Here is a 20020-nt window from a genome sequence, read left to right as displayed (position 1 = left end):
CAAAAATTGGTGTCATTATAAAAAGTTAGACAAATCTTAACTTTCAAAAGTCTAGATCTCAAAAACGTTGATTTATCAAAATGGTGTAACATTAAAAAGCACTTATCGAAAAAATTTTACATTTTATACTTTTTTACATATCGAAATACTTATCTTAGTGTTTTCTTTACAAAACAAGACATTTTTTAATTGTCACCTGACAATGAACTTCAATAACCATTTTTAAACTAGCTATATAGTATTTTTTCATTTTAAGTTGCCGTTGAATTTAAATCAGCTTATAGCTATGACCATTACTACTTTATGAAATTTAAGAACCAAATCCTCGCTATGGTCGGCCATAGGTATTTCTGAAGACATATGAAACTTAGTGGCAAAACCATACCTTGCCACACAGTAGCAGCGTTTAACGCTATATGATAAGACTGAAGGTATGGTAGTGACCCCACTGTAGTCGCACCTCGAAAAGTTCAAGCAACCAACATAATCTCACGAAGCATACATTCAGATCGGCGATATATTAAAAAAGTTCTTAACTTGTCGAACATCACTCAGAGTATTCAATACAAAAGACGTAAGGTTAGTAAAATACACACAACACTTTTAAATCGTTAGAAATGACTTAGTTACCAAAACACGATAAAATGTCAAATTTATTGTTGTTTTTTTAATGCACCATAGATGTAATAAAACTATAGAGATGCCATTTTTGCTAACCAACATTTTTTGTAAAAATCTAAGTGATCATGATTTTAATAGGACATACGTGTATATCTCATAGCTACCATTTAAAAGTAACCATGAAAGTAAGAGCATTTATGCATACCTTTGTTGCGTGGCCAAACGATATTGGCATCTCTATAGACATATTGTTCTATGGTAAAAACTTCTGTTTTAGTATGGTTGTAGCAAGAAGGTATATCTAAACTAAGTTCGAACGCTTCATGTGCCAACAATGCCAAAAACCAGCATAGCACAACAAACCAACTGATTGTTTAAAACAAATGACAATGTATGTGTGACGGTGATTTCGTACCTTTAAAAATACAATGACGTGCGAATACTATGGATTCGAGAAAAATGCGTTTAAAACATGAATGTTGATTACTTTCTAATACGCACCTAACTTGGAAAAGTCAATGGTGCGTTCCTGGGATTTGAACCTCGGACCGCCCGATTGAGTGGCAGTGTTAAACCACTAGACTTTCATTGCTTTTTTGAAGTCGTCGATGGTAAAAAAAGTTTCCCTAAGTTTCTCAAATATTTTTTGAAGTTACGTCATTGTATTCATAAAGGTGCGATTTTTAAGTAAATATAAATATATTTCTGTATCTGTAGTATCATTAATTGTTCCCTTGGCCTTACATTACTTAGACGCGCTATAATACGTATATAAAAGCTTGTGGCAGTGTAAGTTAATCAGTTTTATCATATACATTATATAAAGAATTCTTAGAACACCTTATGTACACAAATATGAATTGATATAGTTCTTGCAAGTTGACATAATGATCGTTATACCTATTACAAATATTCCCAGTTTCGATTCCTTTCCTTTTTTAGTGATTTATTTAGATGTATGGTATAAGTTTGCAGGTAGGAAATTAAAAGATAAGTTTATAAGTGACTACGAATTCTTAGTTTTAATGAATTTGAAAATCGCGGCTTTAATTTTCTTAACAGTAAAAAGCAATCATCAGCTATCTACAACTTTATATAAGTTTTATTCGTAGACCCAAATGTAACAAAGTTAATAAAGAAAATAGATCAACATTTGGAAACAAAATTTATTTTTTATATTTTTGCTTTCTAGGAGTTTTACAGAAAATAACATCAGAGCATTTTGATAGAAGATTTTTTACGGAACAAATTTCAATAAAGTTTTTTTTTAAATATAATATTGATATTAATTCTTAAAGATATGAAATATTTATTATCCGTTCTAAAAGGATATCCATACTCAGCCGTAAAAGTTATAGATATAAGCAAATTATTACGAAATTGCAAGAATTACATCAAGAAATGAAGATATGACAAGTAAATTCACATGTTACATACAAAATATCATCTCTGAGAGCGTGTATATGAGTTGAGATATAAAATAAATGCATTTTCGTTAATATTATAATATTAAAATACGTTGGCACAATATGTGTTACAAAATATTTATTTATGAAGCGATACGAATGATGTGAAAGCAGTCTTTTGTTAAAGGCCGAGACAAGTAATGATTAGTTTTAAACCCCCCACTAAGTAGGGGGGTTGGTATATACACGTATAATTTACTTATTTTTTTATGAATTTTATCCTATAATATTAATGATGTGGCGGCATTTACCTCCTTAAAAATTCATAAGAGAAGAGGGTAGTTAGAGACCCGAATAATATTTGCCTACCCCTTTATGTCATATATTTTTTATGAATATTATCCTATAATGAAATATTTATAATCTGAGGGTATTTTCTCGAAATTTTCCAAGCGAAAAGGGTAGATCGAGACCCGAATAAAATTCGCCTACCCTCTTTTAACTAGTTTTAAAGTATGAAATAAATGTATATGTTGACAAGAAAGGTTTAGAGAGTAGGACATTACCACTAGCTTATTTTACAAGGCAGTATGAATATCACTATAATATTAACTCATGTCTTTACTCAATATGATGTGTCAACATTCCAAGTCTTTATTTTTTACTTACTGTGTACATGTAAATCTTTAAACTACTTTTTTAAAATTTAAATTAGTATTTTTTATTTTTGTGGAGTTTTTTTATTTAAAACAAATAACTACACTGTTTACGTAAGATTTTTTTTTCTGTCAAATGGGTCGACATTTTGACGTATTGTAGCACATTTTTCAATTGATACCACTTTCGGTTTGGACATTTTTGACAACAGACCTGACTGCATAGCAGATATACATGTACACAGAGTTTCTTACGTTTACATCATTATTTACCTACATCTCTACAATTTCATTTGAGCAATGTCTTCTCTACTAGATCGGACCAGCCAATATCACGTGTATTTCAATTTAAGTAGAGTCAAAGTCACTAGAATACCTCTGGAAGTCATCACCTCTTAGTATTAACGGCACTTTGGACCCCGTCGCTTCAGGTTATCGAAGGTCCAAAGTGAAGGTCGATGGAGCCAAGGTCAGTGGTCCCCCCTCAGTAGTTCCATGAGCAGGTTGAAGCTTGGCCCTTCGCCGTCTTTGCCCTTGTTAGCTGGATTGAGCATCTCCTTGCCGACTTGCATGAAGAACTGTGTAAACAAAAAATAATTAATTAAAAAACAAATATTTACTTTTCCTTTTCAAACATCTAAGATTCAGTGGTGAAACAAGGTAAGTGAACATGTATTTAATCCGTTTATCCAAAACGTTCTCATTCCATAAAAGCTCCGTTATTTTTTTATACTCCTTTGTTGCTGTGTCATCTTCTCTGTGTGGCTGTATGTCTGCCTGTCTTTATAAATGTATGTCTGTGTAAGTGTGGATATTTGGGTAACTGTATGATGCTCTTTCTTTCAGTGTATGGTATTGTATCTGTGTATGTGCTTCCGATTTTTATGTTTCCCTCCCTTCTCTCTCTCTTTCTCTCCCCTTTCCTCTCTCTTTCTCTCTCTCTCTCTTCCTCTCCTTCTCTCTTTGCCTCTCTCTGTCCCTGTTTGCGTAAGAGCGCGCGCACGGGCACGTGTTTGTAGGTATGTTTGTATGCACATAGTGTGCGTGCGCGCGTGGTTGTGGGTGTGTCTATGTGCACAGTGTGTGCGTGTGCGCGTGCTTGTGGGTATGTCTGTATGCACGGTATGAGCGTGTGCGCGCAATTGTGGATGTGTCTGTGTGCAAAGTGTGTGCGTGTGCGCACAATTGTAGATGTGTCTGTGTGCACAGTGTGTGCGTGTGCGAGTAGTTGTGGTTGTGTCTGTACGCACGGTGTGTGCGTGTGGACGCGCGCGCGTGCTTGTTGGTGTGTCTGTGTGCATGCTGTGTGTGTGTACCTGGCAGGTGCGCTGCAGCTCGGGGATGCGCAGCAGCAGCTCGCCGAACTTGGCGGGCGCGTCGGGCGAGTGCGCGGCGGTGTACGCCTGCAGCGCCTCCAGCGCCTTCTCCTGCGAGGTGCGCACCTTCTCGGCTTCGCGCAGCTCTGGTGCGTCTGCGATAGTCAATAAGTAGTGTAAGTAACCCGCTTTACATGATGTCAGTCAGTCAGGAGGACATGGCCTGTTCCAAAGGATGCTATAACATTGAGCGGTGTTGCAGCTATATTATCCACGAAAACGGTGCGTAAATCCATAGACTTATGGCCGAAAGATTGAAGGCCTGTATCTAAATCAAAAGTGACCATTTCGTTTTCTTTTATTTACTGCCTACATTTCACTAAATTGATAAATTTTATTAAAATTACATTACTTCATAAAAAAAATAGTGGATTTTCATATGTGTGATATCAACTCGTGAAATAGGTCTTTAATAATTCGAATATGTTACCTGAAGTGAGAAGGACGATGACTTTGAGCGCGACGTATTCGTATCGGTCGACCCGCAACCTTCGCAGGTGGTCGGTGAAACTGAGCATTCGTTCTATGCACGGCGTTAATCCGTATCTGGGGATAGAATACATTCATTAATACAATTACTACTAAAATGTGAATGTATGTCTAATTGAAATGAATGTACGTTGTGTAAGCGGGGCATTGATTCTGGATTGTGTTTATATGAGTGCAATAGAGGGGAAAAGTAGAACAGGGGTAAAAATAGTAGAACTTATTGTTAAGAGTGTCACCGAATTGCAGATGTTTAATTCTATGACACATTCGTCATTTCGTAAAATCAAATAAACTTTTTACACTTTTAAGGGCCTCTATTCAACTTTCCGCCCCCGGCCTCCGATGAACTTAGCCCGCCACTGGGGTGCAAATATAAGAGGGTTTGTTATAAAAACATATGGGGGAGGGTGCAATAACCCAGATAACTGTTCAAATTAAATCACCTACGTTAATTGAAATTTGGATCAATATTAACACTGTTTTCGCCCCACGCTAATGTTTCAAGGTAATTGAATTTTTTTTTTTTTGTGTTCGTAGGACCAATGACCACTTTGTCCCTGTAGTTCTGGGATCAGAATAGGGCTACGGTATCCTCTGCCTGTCATAAGAGGCGACTAAAAAGGCTTTCGGGGTTGCGGGTGGCAAGAGTGGGACCTCTAACCGCCTAGCTAGCGACCCCGGGAAGAACGATGGTATGTGTGACCTCATACCGTCGTACGCTCCACACTGAGTCGCGAGCTTCATATTCATCTCAGCGGAGCCAGACGCGCCAAGAGGACTCCGGTTGCGTTCCTTTGGAGATACCGGAGTCCTCTACGCTGCGCTGAGGACGGTCACCGGGGGGGTTTAAGTGCGGTAAAAGTCCCACATAACCCGTCGTCGCTCCCACGGCGTCGGGAACCATTTGAAGGTTTCCCCCTCGTCAACAAAAATAAAAGGACCAATGACCACTTAATACGTACTTGGCGCTCTGGTGCAGCGTGATGCCGCGCGGGCCGCCCACGCGCACCTCGCCCGGCGTGCCCACGCCGCGGTAGCAGCACGACAGCACCAGCAGCTCGCACCAGCTGTTGATCAGCAGGCAGATCTGGTCGTCGATCTGGAACAATGGACGGCATTGTAGAGTATGTATAAACTTGTATCTGAGTAAACATGTCATTAACGTGTTCCTCCATATATAGATACTACCATGTGGCTTTTCTGTTTCCCTTATCATTTTACGATTATAGTTCCTCTTTTGACTAAAACAAAAAATTTTAGCAAAGTTAAATTACGTGTTACATTGACGCGCAGGTTCGTTGCACGCTAAAAATATGTATAAGCAGGGCGAAATTGAGGAAAAGATCACATTTAAAATTGGTAAAGCCCTCTTTGATTAAACGCTTCGGTATTGCGGTATAATGGTGAGATAGCAACGCATCTGCATGTTCATTTAATACTTAAACATTTTAAATACATTAAATAATGAAAATCAAAAAACGCATTAAAAATTTGTTAATCAACACTGTTTGATCTTAGTGTCTTACTCATTCCTTAAAATATATTTTATCTATATTTTAAAAATACATCGCTCATTTTAAATTTCTAAGTCACAAAAGAACTCACCGATATATTCTTAAACAGCGGCAAACTCTTGCACCACTTGACGATCTTGTATAGCCTATGATCGGCGATATTACACAGATCGGCGAGGAAGTCGGCGCTGGAGTTCTGCGCGGTTATCCCGCTCGCGGCGAGCAGCGGGTTCGCGGAGGGGCTGCCCCCGCCCGCGGACTTTCCGAGCCTGTTCAGCTCGGACTCGTTGTATTGCCATAGGTGTTCTACGTCCATTATTTCCTGTGAATATTAATAAATCTATTGTTAATATTTTTTTTATTTGTAGAGTTAAAACATACAGAAACAAATTAAAAAAAAGCTTTAAAGGAGCCAATAAGATACTTAAGAATGGAATAGACAGGTATAGAGAAGTATTATACATAGCTAGAATAATACGAACAAACTTCCTAATTGAGGGAAAAATGTTTTTTTAATCATAACTTTCTGGTCATTTTACAGTCGACAATTATGTCTAATGGTACTGATTGAATAAAGGTGTTACAGACATATATTTCGACAAGGGTTTAAAACGTAGTACTCAATGCACCTATTGTTGCACATGTCAAAAAGTATTCTATGTAACATATAAAAAAAAACATACCTGTAATAACGGCGGTATGTCTGGCGTAAGTCTGCTGTTACTCGATTCCCCTCGACTATTGTAAGAGCCTGGTCCGTTTACCTGCGTTGAAATGAACAAATAAATAAACAGTCAATTTAAGTTTCTCTAACATCTCTACGATAACCTCTCTTGTTTCATAAAAATTACACTTGCCCAACTGTTGGACGTCTAATGACGTGACCACTACGTAATTTACTAAAAATTCTTGCACCGCATCGTTATCAAGTAATAAATAACATCCACTGTCTACCTGTCTATAAACTCATACTTGACTACCGTGCCAGACTATCAAATCTGTATTTAGAGATACGCTCTATATCACGATTCGTATTTAGAGAGGGGCAGTGGATGAGACTGACTGCGAACAGTTGTACGTCCAGCCGTCCTCGCGAGTCACTATTGAGGGCCCAGCAGTGGACTGGTACGTTGGGAGGCACTGTGGGGAGAGCGGGGCCCAGCGGTGGCACTCACGGATATGAGGCTGGTGGCGTGGCGCAGCGAGGACACGGAGCTGGGGTGCGACAGCAGCGAGCCGGTGGACGCGGCGCCCGACAGAGAGTATGAGCACTGGTACGTTGACCGTCCTCCTCGCGTGCGGTCTTCTCGGATTGCTGGGAAAGAAATTACGGAGAAACTATGTTAAATATGCTAGTAATACCGCACCAGTTTCTTCAGATACTTTATCTATCAGGAAGGTATATGCGTAAGGTATGTTCGTGGATAAAAGGCTAGAGTTATATTGTAACGCCGAAAAGAAACTATGAATTCACAGTCAAACTTTATTTTATATTTTTATTTTTATAATAAATAAATAAATGAGCATTTTATAATTAAAACACCCGAAGACGATCCAATGAGCACATAAAGCGCGTGCGCATCAGTCAGCAGCTACGATCGAAGTGCCAGTAAGGCTAGCCGGCCGCCCCTCCAGTGCTCTGTGTTACGTCATGATGCCATAATGGTTCGATATTTGATAAGAAAGGGTAGTAGTAACCCTAATGCTATGCCACATATTAATGTCTATCACATAAATACACATTAACCACACCACTTTAATATCCACATATTAATGTTTAAATAGATACTGATGCTCACCTTCCAACTTCATGCCACACCCAAGGCATTTGTCGAAGCGGCAAGCTGGGCATTTCTTCCTCGTAGCCACTGTCACGGGACAGTTGCCGCCGCGCAGACACATGTAGTTCTTGCGGTTTTGTACCGTGCGCTTGAAGAAACCCTTGCACGACTCGCACGAGAAGATCCCGTAGTGGAACCCGCTGATCTTGTCCCCGCAGATTGGGCACGGGCTGAAATGGTTTTGATATTATTTTTTTGTTTTTGTTCATTTGGATTTTTGATTCGTATTAATTCATTCTATTTTAATGTTTTGCAAAGGTCTCAAATGCTTATTATTATTGTTAAGTTTCAACTTTTTTTTTTTATTATTTGTTGTTTTAGTGAAAACCCTTATATATAATCTTAAAAATTCAAGTGTCTATCTATTCCGATTTAGGAAATAGAACCCTATGACATACGGACAGACGAACAGACAGCGAAGGCTTAATAATATGGTTCCGTTATTACCCTTTGGGTACGGAATTAAAAAAAAATTGTAAGATTTTTGCCATCCTTCCAAAAAGTTAAGTCCGGGCGGATCACTCCAACAAACCTACACACAACCAAAATGTAACCAAATAATTGAGTAAGTTCCTCGTTGGTTCACCGCCGCCTCGCGGTACACACGTGCGGCGCGGCCTCGGTGTAGCGGACAGTGTGCGCACCTGTTGATGAGCTGCTGGCGGCTGATCCCCTGGTGGTGGTGCAGGCGGTCGTCGGCCGCGTCCGCGTCCTCGTCGTGCGCCGGCGACGCGGGGAACACCGCCGCCTCGCGGTACACCACATGCGGGTGACGGCTCTGGATAGTGTGATTATAGTTAGAACGGTCATTTTTTCGAGACAAGAGGTACCCTATGTCATATCTGAATCCCTGATAACGTGGGTATAAAATTTTATGACAATTGGTCATGCAGTTAAGGCGTGAAAGTGTAACAAAACAAACAAATTAAGAAACAAACAAACAAACAAACTCACATTCGCATTCATAATGTTAGGATGGATTACGACACAAGTATCAACATTTTCTTTACAATAAAGCGCGTACCGAAATACAAAATCAACACGATAAATCTGTATTTAACGCCATTTATTACTTAACGCCGTTAATTTATTAAGTCATTTTAATAAAACAAAAAAAAAATATGAATCTCACGAACTGATGTGCCAAATTTAATGGCATATGGTATTGGGATCCTCTCAAAGATGGGTTTTCGGATTTCCAGAGCAGCATTTACCACCACATGAACGAAATATCTATTACTTTGGATGCTCACCTGTACTGGCGAATGCGTGGGCGAGAACTCCGAGCTGTACGAGTAGCAGGAGGAATGTGAGGCGTCGCTGTTGTTTCTTGAGAGGGACGGTGTGTAGTGCCGTGAGGGGCGCGGACTCGCTGACGGGCTGCTGTATACGCTGTAACAAAACGAATCATTTTATTGTGGAACACGGTTTCATGTTATATTTTTATTTATTTATGTTTTATTCTAAGGGAGGTGATACACGAGCGGCTTTTTATGTTGAACACGGTATCATGTTATATTTTTATTTTTTTATGTTTTATTCTAAGGGAGGTGAAACACGAGCGGCTTTTTATGTCGAAGACCGGCACTGGCGACCACCGGCAACAACCGGCAATCTTTGACAATAAACACTCGCTAAAAATGAAAAGACAGTGACAAAGAAAGTTTGAGCGAAGAAATGTGTGAGAGAAGAATGTACAGAATGTTCTAGAATGTGTTAATGAAAGAAATTGTACTTGACATTTACGAGTGAATTTGCAGTAAAAGGTAAACAAAGTAAGAGAGTAAGGTGTAAAGGAAGAGGAATATTGGTTTAAGTAGTGTACCTAAAAATCTTACAGATAATAGACAAAATGAAATTAATCTACTTTATATGGTTTCTAGATCTTTCATGGGTTACTGTATTCGCTACTACAATAAAATCCCTGACCACATTTTGTATCTCACAGAAAAAAAGTTCAAACATGTCGTTAAACAAACGCTTTGTAAAAAAGCGTACTATAAACTAAGTGATTATTTGACTGACAAAACGGTGTGGTCTGAAGTAGTTCCAGCTCCACATGTACCATTAAGTTAAATTTAACATTGTACAATGTGTTTTTTAAAAGCTGTGCGTTATACAGTTTCTTTCACCGCTTCTTCTCCATAACGAAACACCTTGTGAAGTGGTGGTAGTTGTATTGAAATTCAAAAAGTGCTCTGTATTTGATTTGATATGTTAATGTTTAAAACCATATTAGGAACTAATTAGATAATAAGAACATTGTATGAAAAGGAATAAAAACGAAAGGTACGATACCTATGCGTATACATGGAGTGAACTGCAGAGTCTGTGCTAGCGCTGGACTGTACTCTTGGTAGCCGTCCCAGCAAAGGGGATCCATGCAAGCCCAACAACTTGTCCATGCCCACTGTTGGCTCGCATTTTAATTCTGTGAACAAAATAAAGCAAATGTATTTTTTATTTTATTTCAAAAAAAAATATTTTTTTCAATTGAGTTTCCTTCTCGGTGTTCTCCCCTCCTAACTGGTGTTCTCACTTGTGCCTATTGTTCATACCCGAATAGACTCACTCTATACTTTTGTTACTCAAAGGATAAAAATCATCTCCTACCTGACAACTGAGTCTCTTTCTTGATGGTCAGGTTTTGTATCTCGGCGTTGGAGTTCTGCGCCATCAGCGGCGTACTATGTTCGTATTGGTCGAGGACGAGCGACTTGGCGCTATTGGTCGGAGAGGACGGCCGTCGTGGTAGCGAGACTGGAGTGTTGTCTGTTAGGACTGATATCTGAAATAGAAGGAAATTGTATGAATACTATGAGCTTTATTTTACTTCTATTATTAACTATAATGTATTAACTAAAACCATGATTGCAATAAAGTATATTAAGGTATATTTTCAACCTTTTATTGTCCCACTGCTATATGGGTCTTTTAAAAAGAGATAGGTTTAGAACATAGTCAACCGTGCTGGCAAACTGCGAATTTGTAGACTTCACACCTTTGAGAACATTTTCTTTTTTTTAAGGAACTCGAAGATGGGTGTAGATTTCCTCACGATGTTTTTCTTCACCGGTTTAGCAAATGATAATTATTTCTGTTTCTAACAGGCACATCATTTGTAAAATCAGAGGTGGGTAGAAAGGCGGGTTTCGAATCTTGGACCATCCGACTCAAGGAGTGACTTTCAACCCCTAGGTTATCACTGCTCATTACGATCACTTACACACTCGTCATTATCAAGAACGAAGAAGAACCCTTAATAAATGTTCACCAAACTCACCCTATTCATACTAAGACTCCGTTGATGCGCCTGCAACGGCGCGGTGTACTTCAGATCCAGGACCCGCTGGTCGTCCAAGCTCTGGAAGACCTCGTTCTTCATCGGCTCGGTCTTGATCGTCACGTTGCGGAGCGTGTCGATCGAGTCCCGTGACGATTGCAGGTCTAGGGAGCTGCTGTTTTCGTCTGGAAGGAAATGTAAACTGCTTAATTGTATCGTCGAAGAGAATGTATATAACTTTCGTGTGTCGTCGTTATTGTCAACCCATTACTGTCCCACTACTGAGTGTCTACTGAGGAACGATTTAAACATACTCATACGTGGATGGAAGGTATATGGTAGTGATTATGGACCTGTCAGGAGTTTGTAAAATTTAAATAAACTCTAAATAAACAAGTTTCAACGACTCCTAACATCGCCGTATGACTTTATTAACATCGCCATCAACCCATAACTGTTTAGTATTTCGGACTGGCCGAAATACTAATATAAATAAAATGGTAAATTCAAAATTTGTAATTTGACACGAGTGTTGTGCACAGCGGCTGACCGGTCGCTAAGGAAGCATACGGCACTCGACGGTATTTATGTGCAGTTTTCCTTTTCACCTGCATTATTATTTCCAGCACACAAGGGTACAAAAATATTATTTCGGATAAAACAGCGACCTAAATTCATACACATAACTGGGAACGAACGAATGAACCTCTCGGAATAAGAAGGATTAGGCCGTGGTCCAGCGGGCAGGCGAAGTGGATTTATAGACACATCTTTGAGAACTCTCAGGCTTCCCCAGTGATTTCCATCACCAGTATACTAAGATACTTCGCAGTTATACCAAGTGACAATTAATCTCATAATAAAAATCAGAAGCCTAGAATTCGAACCTCGAACCTCGAACATCCTCCATCCTCCTCCTCCATCACTGATGTTTATTTACTAACATGCCACTCACCGTTCGTGGCGCTGGTGTCGATGACCATCTCCTCGGAGTCGGAGAGCTCGCCCTCCCACGACATGGGCCGCTCCTGCTCGCTCTGGTCACACTGACCGCTGGATGACCGCTTCTTCTTGTTTCGCATGTTGACCTGGAATAACGATTGAAGGTATAGAAACCCGCGCGAGGTCCCGGGTTCGATACCCGGCCAGATTTCATAATTTAGATTTCTGTTTCTGATCCTGGGTGTTAGTGTATTTGTCTATGCGTGTGTCCATGGCAGCCACAACACAGAGTATGTGTGAATGAAGAGAGTGACTTTTCTATAGTCGCTTTGTACAGTTCCACTTTAAACGTGGGATACAAAGTCCAGAGTCTGATTTCTAAAGTTTGATGAGATAGACATACGCAACCTTAGTTTTTAACGATTACAAGATTTTAAGGATGATTATGAATCCAATGAACTATAAACACAAGTAAGACATCCTATCTGGAATTGATTATAGATGTTTATGGACGACAGTAGTCGTTTCCATCAGGGCACTTAAATTTATGTGATACTTCAATTTCATTAAAATAATGTCTAAATACAAAGTCAAACATTCAAACACGAAATAGTATTCTAAATTCAAATATATCATTATAGATGTCTACTTTACCAGCAAGTAATAAGAAAATAAACCACTATATGAACTAATCTTTGAACCTACACTTCAAAATGTATTCTAGACCACAAGAAAACCTTACAAGAATCGAACTACAATGAATTTAGAGAAATATCGAACTAACAAAGGCATTGCGGCAATTGCCGCATGTGCCGTTATGAATCAGTTCGCACAATCGAGTGAAGCTAACGACCTTGCCAAGGGCAGAAAGTGATGATATGATAACGTGTGATTCATTCTAGATTACTGCTGAAAAAGGAAAACTGTAGCAAGAATTCAATGAATGCGGTGCGCTGAATGGTGAAAAAGTGTTGTAAATAAAAAAATAAAGAATAGCGTAGTCGTTCATTCTTCTAGAATGTTCGAAGGCAAGAGAACAGTACCACAGGTAAAACAAATACAGAAAGTTGTCTGATGCTTGTGTTCCCTTTGTTTTAACAAAAGAAATACGAAAAACTTTTCTTTTTCAAGATTGGCCGTACAGAAAAAGGACTAAAAGACAGGATTTCTCATAAAAGTTCTATATTGGTGTCGGTCTTTCGGTATAAGTAATGATCAACCGTTGAGTACTACTTGCCCTAGCATTTCGTTACGCACTTTTGAAAGCTTACTGATACCACATAAGTATCTGTGGATATCATAGTAGGCGATGACGGACTAAAATTTCTGAGACAACTCAACTTAGTCCTCAGGGGTCAGCAACACATCTGTGGTCGACACCAGGTAGGTCGAATATAATATTATTAGGGGTTGATTACAGGTGTCCCTGTCCATGGCCGGCAGTAGTCACTCACCATCAGGTGAAATGCATGCTCGTTTGCTACTTCTACATAATACAAAAGGGAGTAGAAAGAGAAGGAGAGAGAAAGAGTAATGAAGAAGAAGGTTCAACTTACCTCGTATTGATGCTGCGTGAAGTCGATTTTGGAGATCTCCGCATCAGTGGAGTCTTCGTCATGAGGCTCCGAAGACACGCTGATGCGTACTCCGCTCGAACTGTACGAGAATTGACCTGGAACCATCAAATATATTATTTCACTACTATTATGTCACTTGCCGATTTTTAATCATGGGTGTCATGAATATATAATATGTATATACCTAAAAGGATTTTTCAATAGGTATATCATAACAGATGCGTGCGTTGCTAGCCCTGAGGATTAGGCTGGTATGTCTCAGAAAAGTATATCTCCCTTACCAGTTTCAACCAGAACACAATAACACTGCTGTTATTAGGCGGACATCGGTGTTGCAGTGATGCCGCCGGTGTCGGAGAGCCACAAAGAATTGTACCACCTTCCCATTCCATTACCATTTTATAGGTTTTGAAAATATAATTATAATTAGGTAACCCTGACCGGTATTCAGACCGGAAACTAAACTACCCTATAATATAATGGCGCTCGGAAGTACAATATACGCGTAAACTCGGAACGGCAGAATGCAAAGTGGGGTCGGTCATTCATCTTTAATCTTTTACAGGGGATCATGAAAAAAGGAAATTTAAATATCATCATCATATCATCGCAATTCGTTACTGTAAGAATGTTTCTGTTTTTCTAATGTTTCACATATCAATTTAGGAATTAGGATTGAAAAGAATTCCATGTTTTAATTAATGTCTGGAGGCACGGCAGTGCCTCCGCCAAGTCGAACCAAAAAAGCCAAAAAACAAAAAAAAAATAAAAATAATATTGTTATTGCTTGTTGATCTTTATAAATACAGCGATAAAATTCACAGATAAAGAAAACATTTATTAAAAAAAGAATGTAATATTTTTGTTAAAAAACTTATATTTATTTACATATCTACATTATTTTTCGACAGTGTAATAAATAAAAGATACAGATAATACATACCATTACTGGCTTCTGGACCCGGCATGCTGATGGTGGTGACTGACACATGACCACCTTCAATCTTCACTGCGTCGGCGTCACTCGACATCGCGACGTTCATCACCGATCACTGCACTACCATCACCACGCACCACAGAAAAACAAACACTTTTACACTACAGAGCACCACACAGTCATAATTGTCTAACTTAAAAAATCATCCAAAAATACTGCATCAAAAATTTCAAAAACTATTATTATGTCTATTCTTCATAATTTCTATAAAAAATATGCCTAATATCTTCCACTTTGATCATCTTTCGTCGCTATCTAAGGCACCTGCGGGAATCAGTCTTGTGACATCCCCGCGTCTGAACACAGGGTTACATGTTCCCGATCCTGACGGAACTCCTTGAGTACGAGGCGATTGTGCTCGTTTAGGATATAATGGATGTTGAATCCTATCCGCTGATAACACCATCATCTTGTTAACCTGCAAACAAAAAATTATCTCATTAAACCTCTATTCCATTCAACATTAATTTTAATTAAGAAAATCACTTAAATAAATACCTAAAAAAATAAATCTAAAAATGGAACGCATTTTTACGATGAAAAATTAAAAATAAAAAGTCAAGCGCGGAAAAGTTCACGCACGATTCAAATTGAGAATAAGTTGTCGTTTTGAAACGGTGTGTTTGTGTACACGTACGCGGCGCGACGACACGCGCACCGCGCCGCGGCCTTGCCGGTCGGGCCAGTGCTGGCACACCGCGTCACAATATTATCGATAGATAGACGACCTCCGTGTCATTGGCATTATGTTTACAGCGGAGGGCGAAGCTCGCGATAACGTTGCACTGCGTCAGCGCTTGTTTAATGAATTAGCCGCCACATTTATCGCGCTACTTTAGTGTTTACATATTATATCGAATAATTAGGTGTTTTAGGTATTTTGCTATATTTATACAATGAAACTGATATGAGAGGTTCTAACTTAAGTCTTCTGTGTAGTAAGCGTTTGTGAACTTTATTTCATAATATACAGTAGTAGGTATACAGCAGTACCACACTAGAATACTTACATTTCGCCTGAGATCTACAAAAAATGAATTGCAATTATTAGCAATATTTTCAATGACTTGAATAAGATCTTACCGAACTCTTTAAAAAATAACCCTAGACTATTATTTATTTCTAAAAAAATATTTATTAGCGGAAGCAACAACAACATTAGTTGAATGCGTGACCATTTACTACTACTACTTATTACATAAACAAAAAATAACACGTATATTATGTTTATTTAAACATTTATAGATTAGACGATAATTATATAAGGAATTGAAATTCCGATATTTAAATTGTTATATTTTTATGATAGTTTAGTCATAACAATGTACCTATATCAGTCTCTCACGCTGATATTTCCGGAGTTCTTATCCCAAGTTAAACTAACTCTCCACATTAAAGAGATAATAAATTCCTAGCGATGGGACTGTTATTTATGTTCTTAACGATAATATTTTTATTTCGCGTGAGCAGGTATTTTATTGTCACCGTCATAGATTATTAAAGATTACTCACTACTAACAAGAAAATGTACCCAGTTTTGAGAATTGAAATAGTTGCGTAAAAAAGTTTTGCCACGGCTCCGTGCTAAATGACCCTAAAATATTTGAAATAATTATTTCTTGATTATGTAAATTACGCAGTATTAGTTATTTATTCGTATTTTTTTTCTAAAAATGTTTATATTTGTCAAGAATTCAAAAAAATAACTTACTAATAAACCGTTTGTGGCTTCATTCAATGTTAAGGCGGCGAAGATCTTTACTAATCTATGGTCAACGTATCACCAATTTGCGATAAGGCTATATTTATTATTGTTTATCGATAAGTTAAATCACTAAGCACTAAAAAGGGAGGGGAGTGGGGGGCGAGCGGCCTTCACGGAGCCGGTTGGAGCGACCGGGCGGTCGCGAGCATTTCGCCTTTCGCGCGGACTGGTCCGCCGCTCCCAATCCGAGATCCGAACGACTCCGGCGAACCAACACACGGTTTATGTGTTAGATGAGTAATATGAGTAGTGACTGGCTGTTTCGTATCAGAAGGCTAAAAGCGACACGATCACTTAAACTCACATATTTTCAAGTCAACTAATATATTTTTGTAAACTATTGTCTGCCTTAACGAAGAGCATTATGAATGCATAGTGCTGTAACGCAGTTTTCGAAGCGATTATAAGGAACAAACGAATTGCGAATACCAATGAAAGGATGTCTAGATATTAAAGGATCGAGTTAAGAGCGTCTGGCGAACCAATTAAAGTCCAATAGAGTCCCTTGCTCTTTCTCCCCAGACAATTCACAGTTACCGCTATCAGTCACCGACAGTTGCCTTGCCAACGTCGGTAATTGCCAATTACACAATGTAACGTTTACTAGATACTCAGTCGCAGCGCTAATCCTATTAAGAAGCTATAATTGGACGATATTTACTATTATGGTTCTATGATTAATCTGCAAATTAATTATTTATTAGTAACTTAGTAAAGCCTTAAGATAGTTTAGTTAAATTGTAATACATTTACTTTAGAATCAATGAAAAAAGTTCAAACAAGTCATTGACAGCAAATACGGCGTGTACCTAGTTCTATTATTAAATGTAATCGTTTTGATCACATACACATAATCCGTCTCTTTCATAACAAGTTAAGTCGAAATGCGAGAGCGGGATGCAGACAATTTCGGTGTCCCAATAAAAGGAGTACGTCCGCACGCAAGATGGCGTCATCGTGGCCTAGACAAGGCCGAGCGGTCATTTATACGATACGTCAGACGATCGGCTTTGTCTGCCTCGTATTTACAGATAATCTTGTAATGTGGAAATTTTTCTGTTATTATAAGATATCGGTATCAATTTTATTTACATGCAGGTTATCGCCTTACCTTGGTAGGTACTATTCACTGATTTACAAGTGCTAATGGATTTCTCAGAATATAAAAGTTTTATGATGTAAGTACACACAATAGCGTTTCTAAATCATATAAGAATAAATTTAAATTATAATTTAATTTTCAACAAAGTCAAACTATTATAAGCAACATCATTTGAATACATTAAGTACGAATTCCAAATAGGAAATATTTCAGTAAAAATCTATGTGATAGAGTCGTAACTAAAACTACACCTTTACGGAAAACCAACAAGCATTGTAAATAATATATCTTACTTAGACAATAATCTATCTCCCTTTTAACCAAATACAGTTATTTCAAATAAGTATTACGTCAATACAAACCAAACCGTACACTGATTTCAAGTATATTATAAAGGAAACCCTAGATAAAGATTTGCGTTAATACCTATTTTACAACAGTCCATTTAATTGTGTCATTACGTCGATTACAATAAAATAACTGTTACAACGCATTTATTAAAGGTGTGAAACTGTTACTCAAACGGAAGGCAGTAAAGTTGCTGAAATAGTCGTTAGTAGCAAAATGATTTACTGCACCCTGACAGTCGCACTGTTATTTATAGGATCGGCTAAGTGATGTCCTTGTGTTGTTCTGCGTTATCGATGGACGCGGGACGAGGCGACGACCGATAATTATCTTAAGGTCACAGCACTATCTCAGTGACGTAAGCATCATGCCATGCATTATGATAATGCTTGTATTTAGATACAGGTGTGTGTTAAAATATACACATGCTTGTTTTTATTGAGCTGTTAAAATTATTTTCATGTAATCTATTCCAGTATCACCGCACTGAATTCAAAACATTATCGTCGCCGTCCATTAATAGTTTAAAACACTGAACTGATAAAAAAGGCTAAAGAACATGATTAAATGTAGCACAAATCACTCTTAAAGCTATGATATTCAGTTAATGTAATTAGTAGGGGTCGCTCAAAAGTTGAAAGTACAACGCTAATACGTCAAGAGGCGAACGTTCTTTTGGCTAGACCAATTTCCAATGGCCTTGACCCTGATGATAGGTGTGGTCGTCCGTCTTCAAGAGTACGACGCACCCTGTCACCCACGCCGTAACTAAAATAGACAAGGTGAATACTCTCATCTCTGTGATCCTCAAGGGATAAAGAACTCTAGTGAACTCGATAAAAAAACACTGCATCTTTATCAGTAGCTACTAAGATTCTTACTGCATCATTGTAATACAATAATAAATAGACAATCTTACTATAGATGCATACACTTAGTCATACTTATCAATCTTACTAAAGTAGAGATGGATGAACTTGCAAACATCCTTGCCAAGTTTTTGTAGTAGTAAGTTTACGGTAATAGATGAAACTATCCATAAAGGTGAATGACTTATTTTGCTGACGTATCAAAGAGGGCTCTGCTCATCCGTTCATGCACCTCAGTGCGAACTTTACCCGCTGCCAACAGGTGAAACTAGTTACACTTTGTATCATTTTTCAAGACGTACGTTTTGTAAGACGTAGACGTCTAGCATTTTTAAGGACTTACTACTACTTTTACGACGATTTCCGTCAATAATAATATTTCATTTTGTCAGCCAATGCTAACTTATTCTGTTTTAAATAAAAGTTTATTCATAGAATAAATAGTTCTGACAACTTATACATACGAATGTTTATTAAAATTATGTTACGGTTAGTTCATACAGTAAGTATAAGTAACAATTTTCATAACAGTCTGTACCAAGTTACTTCCACCGAAGCATGCAACTCGAGGACAACATAACTCCAATAGGCAGCTTATAGCTGTTTGTAGATTATGTGTTCGAATAGAAAGTCAAGACGTGGGAGACAATAGTTGCAATTTTCTCTTCGTAAACACACTTCAAATTTCTGCGGGCACTACAGTTGTATATTGAAATGTATGATTACATGGTGTTTAAGCCTGAAGGCATAGCAATTTATATAACGACAGGGCAAACAAAGTATAGTAAAGTGATGTTATTAATTCTTGACGTCCGTGCTGTAATTTTTATTTTAATTTGGTTTGAATTCTTGATTTAATATATAAACTAGACAAGCTATTGTGCAAACTTAATATAAGATAACGAACGTAACTATACGAATAATATAAATATTATACTGTCTATTATGTATCAGCTAAATAAAGTAATTATATACAATTTATCATCTATTTAGATTGAACGATTCGTTGGCCATACAGGCCGCTGTTTTATAATTTGTAATATTTCTTCATATTCCTTTCACAGTTAAGAAATAAGACAATCTTTATATGAGGCATTCAGTATTTATAATGCTCAGTATAACTTTTTAGGTAAAATGAACAGCAGACAAAATAAGTTAGAAAGAAACAAATTTAACTAATGATAAGACCTATACCAGATAGAAAAATAATATTTAGTATTTTAATTGAAACAGA

General features: G+C 37.9%; 1 protein-coding gene across 2 annotated transcripts in view; it reads right to left on the bottom strand.

The window, feature by feature from the left end:
- Positions 1 to 345: 345 nt before the first annotated feature.
- The window catches only part of Hr39 (nuclear hormone receptor FTZ-F1 beta), a 57544-nt gene continuing 37869 nt past the window's right edge, over positions 346 to 20020 (bottom strand). The window contains exons 1-17 of one of the 2 annotated variants that reach the window (XM_073079135.1): positions 15201 to 15355; positions 14649 to 15120; positions 13685 to 13800; positions 12142 to 12274; positions 11187 to 11371; positions 10517 to 10691; positions 10202 to 10334; positions 9157 to 9295; positions 8548 to 8681; positions 7862 to 8073; positions 7238 to 7377; positions 6746 to 6826; positions 6154 to 6384; positions 5511 to 5647; positions 4490 to 4605; positions 4000 to 4154; positions 346 to 3261 (exon numbers count right to left, since the gene is read on the bottom strand). In XM_073079135.1, the coding sequence (XP_072935236.1) occupies positions 3154 to 3261; positions 4000 to 4154; positions 4490 to 4605; positions 5511 to 5647; positions 6154 to 6384; positions 6746 to 6826; positions 7238 to 7377; positions 7862 to 8073; positions 8548 to 8681; positions 9157 to 9295; positions 10202 to 10334; positions 10517 to 10691; positions 11187 to 11371; positions 12142 to 12274; positions 13685 to 13800; positions 14649 to 14748 (2295 nt within the window). In that variant the 5' untranslated portion in view covers positions 14749 to 15120; positions 15201 to 15355 and the 3' untranslated portion in view covers positions 346 to 3153. Of the gene's footprint in view, positions 3262 to 3999; positions 4155 to 4489; positions 4606 to 5510; positions 5648 to 6153; positions 6385 to 6745; positions 6827 to 7237; positions 7378 to 7861; positions 8074 to 8547; positions 8682 to 9156; positions 9296 to 10201; positions 10335 to 10516; positions 10692 to 11186; positions 11372 to 12141; positions 12275 to 13684; positions 13801 to 14648; positions 15121 to 15200; positions 15356 to 20020 lie in introns of those variants that run through there. The other variant, XM_073079134.1, reaches the window with a different exon arrangement.

Source organism: Epargyreus clarus, unplaced genomic scaffold, assembly GCF_041222505.1.
Source record: "Epargyreus clarus isolate Ecla_fem2 unplaced genomic scaffold, WU_Ecla_fem_2.2 ptg000014l, whole genome shotgun sequence".
NCBI classification, from domain to species: Eukaryota; Metazoa; Arthropoda; class Insecta; order Lepidoptera; family Hesperiidae; genus Epargyreus; species Epargyreus clarus.
Note: the sequence above shows the minus strand (reverse complement) of the source record. Positions and strands in the feature narration are given on the sequence as shown.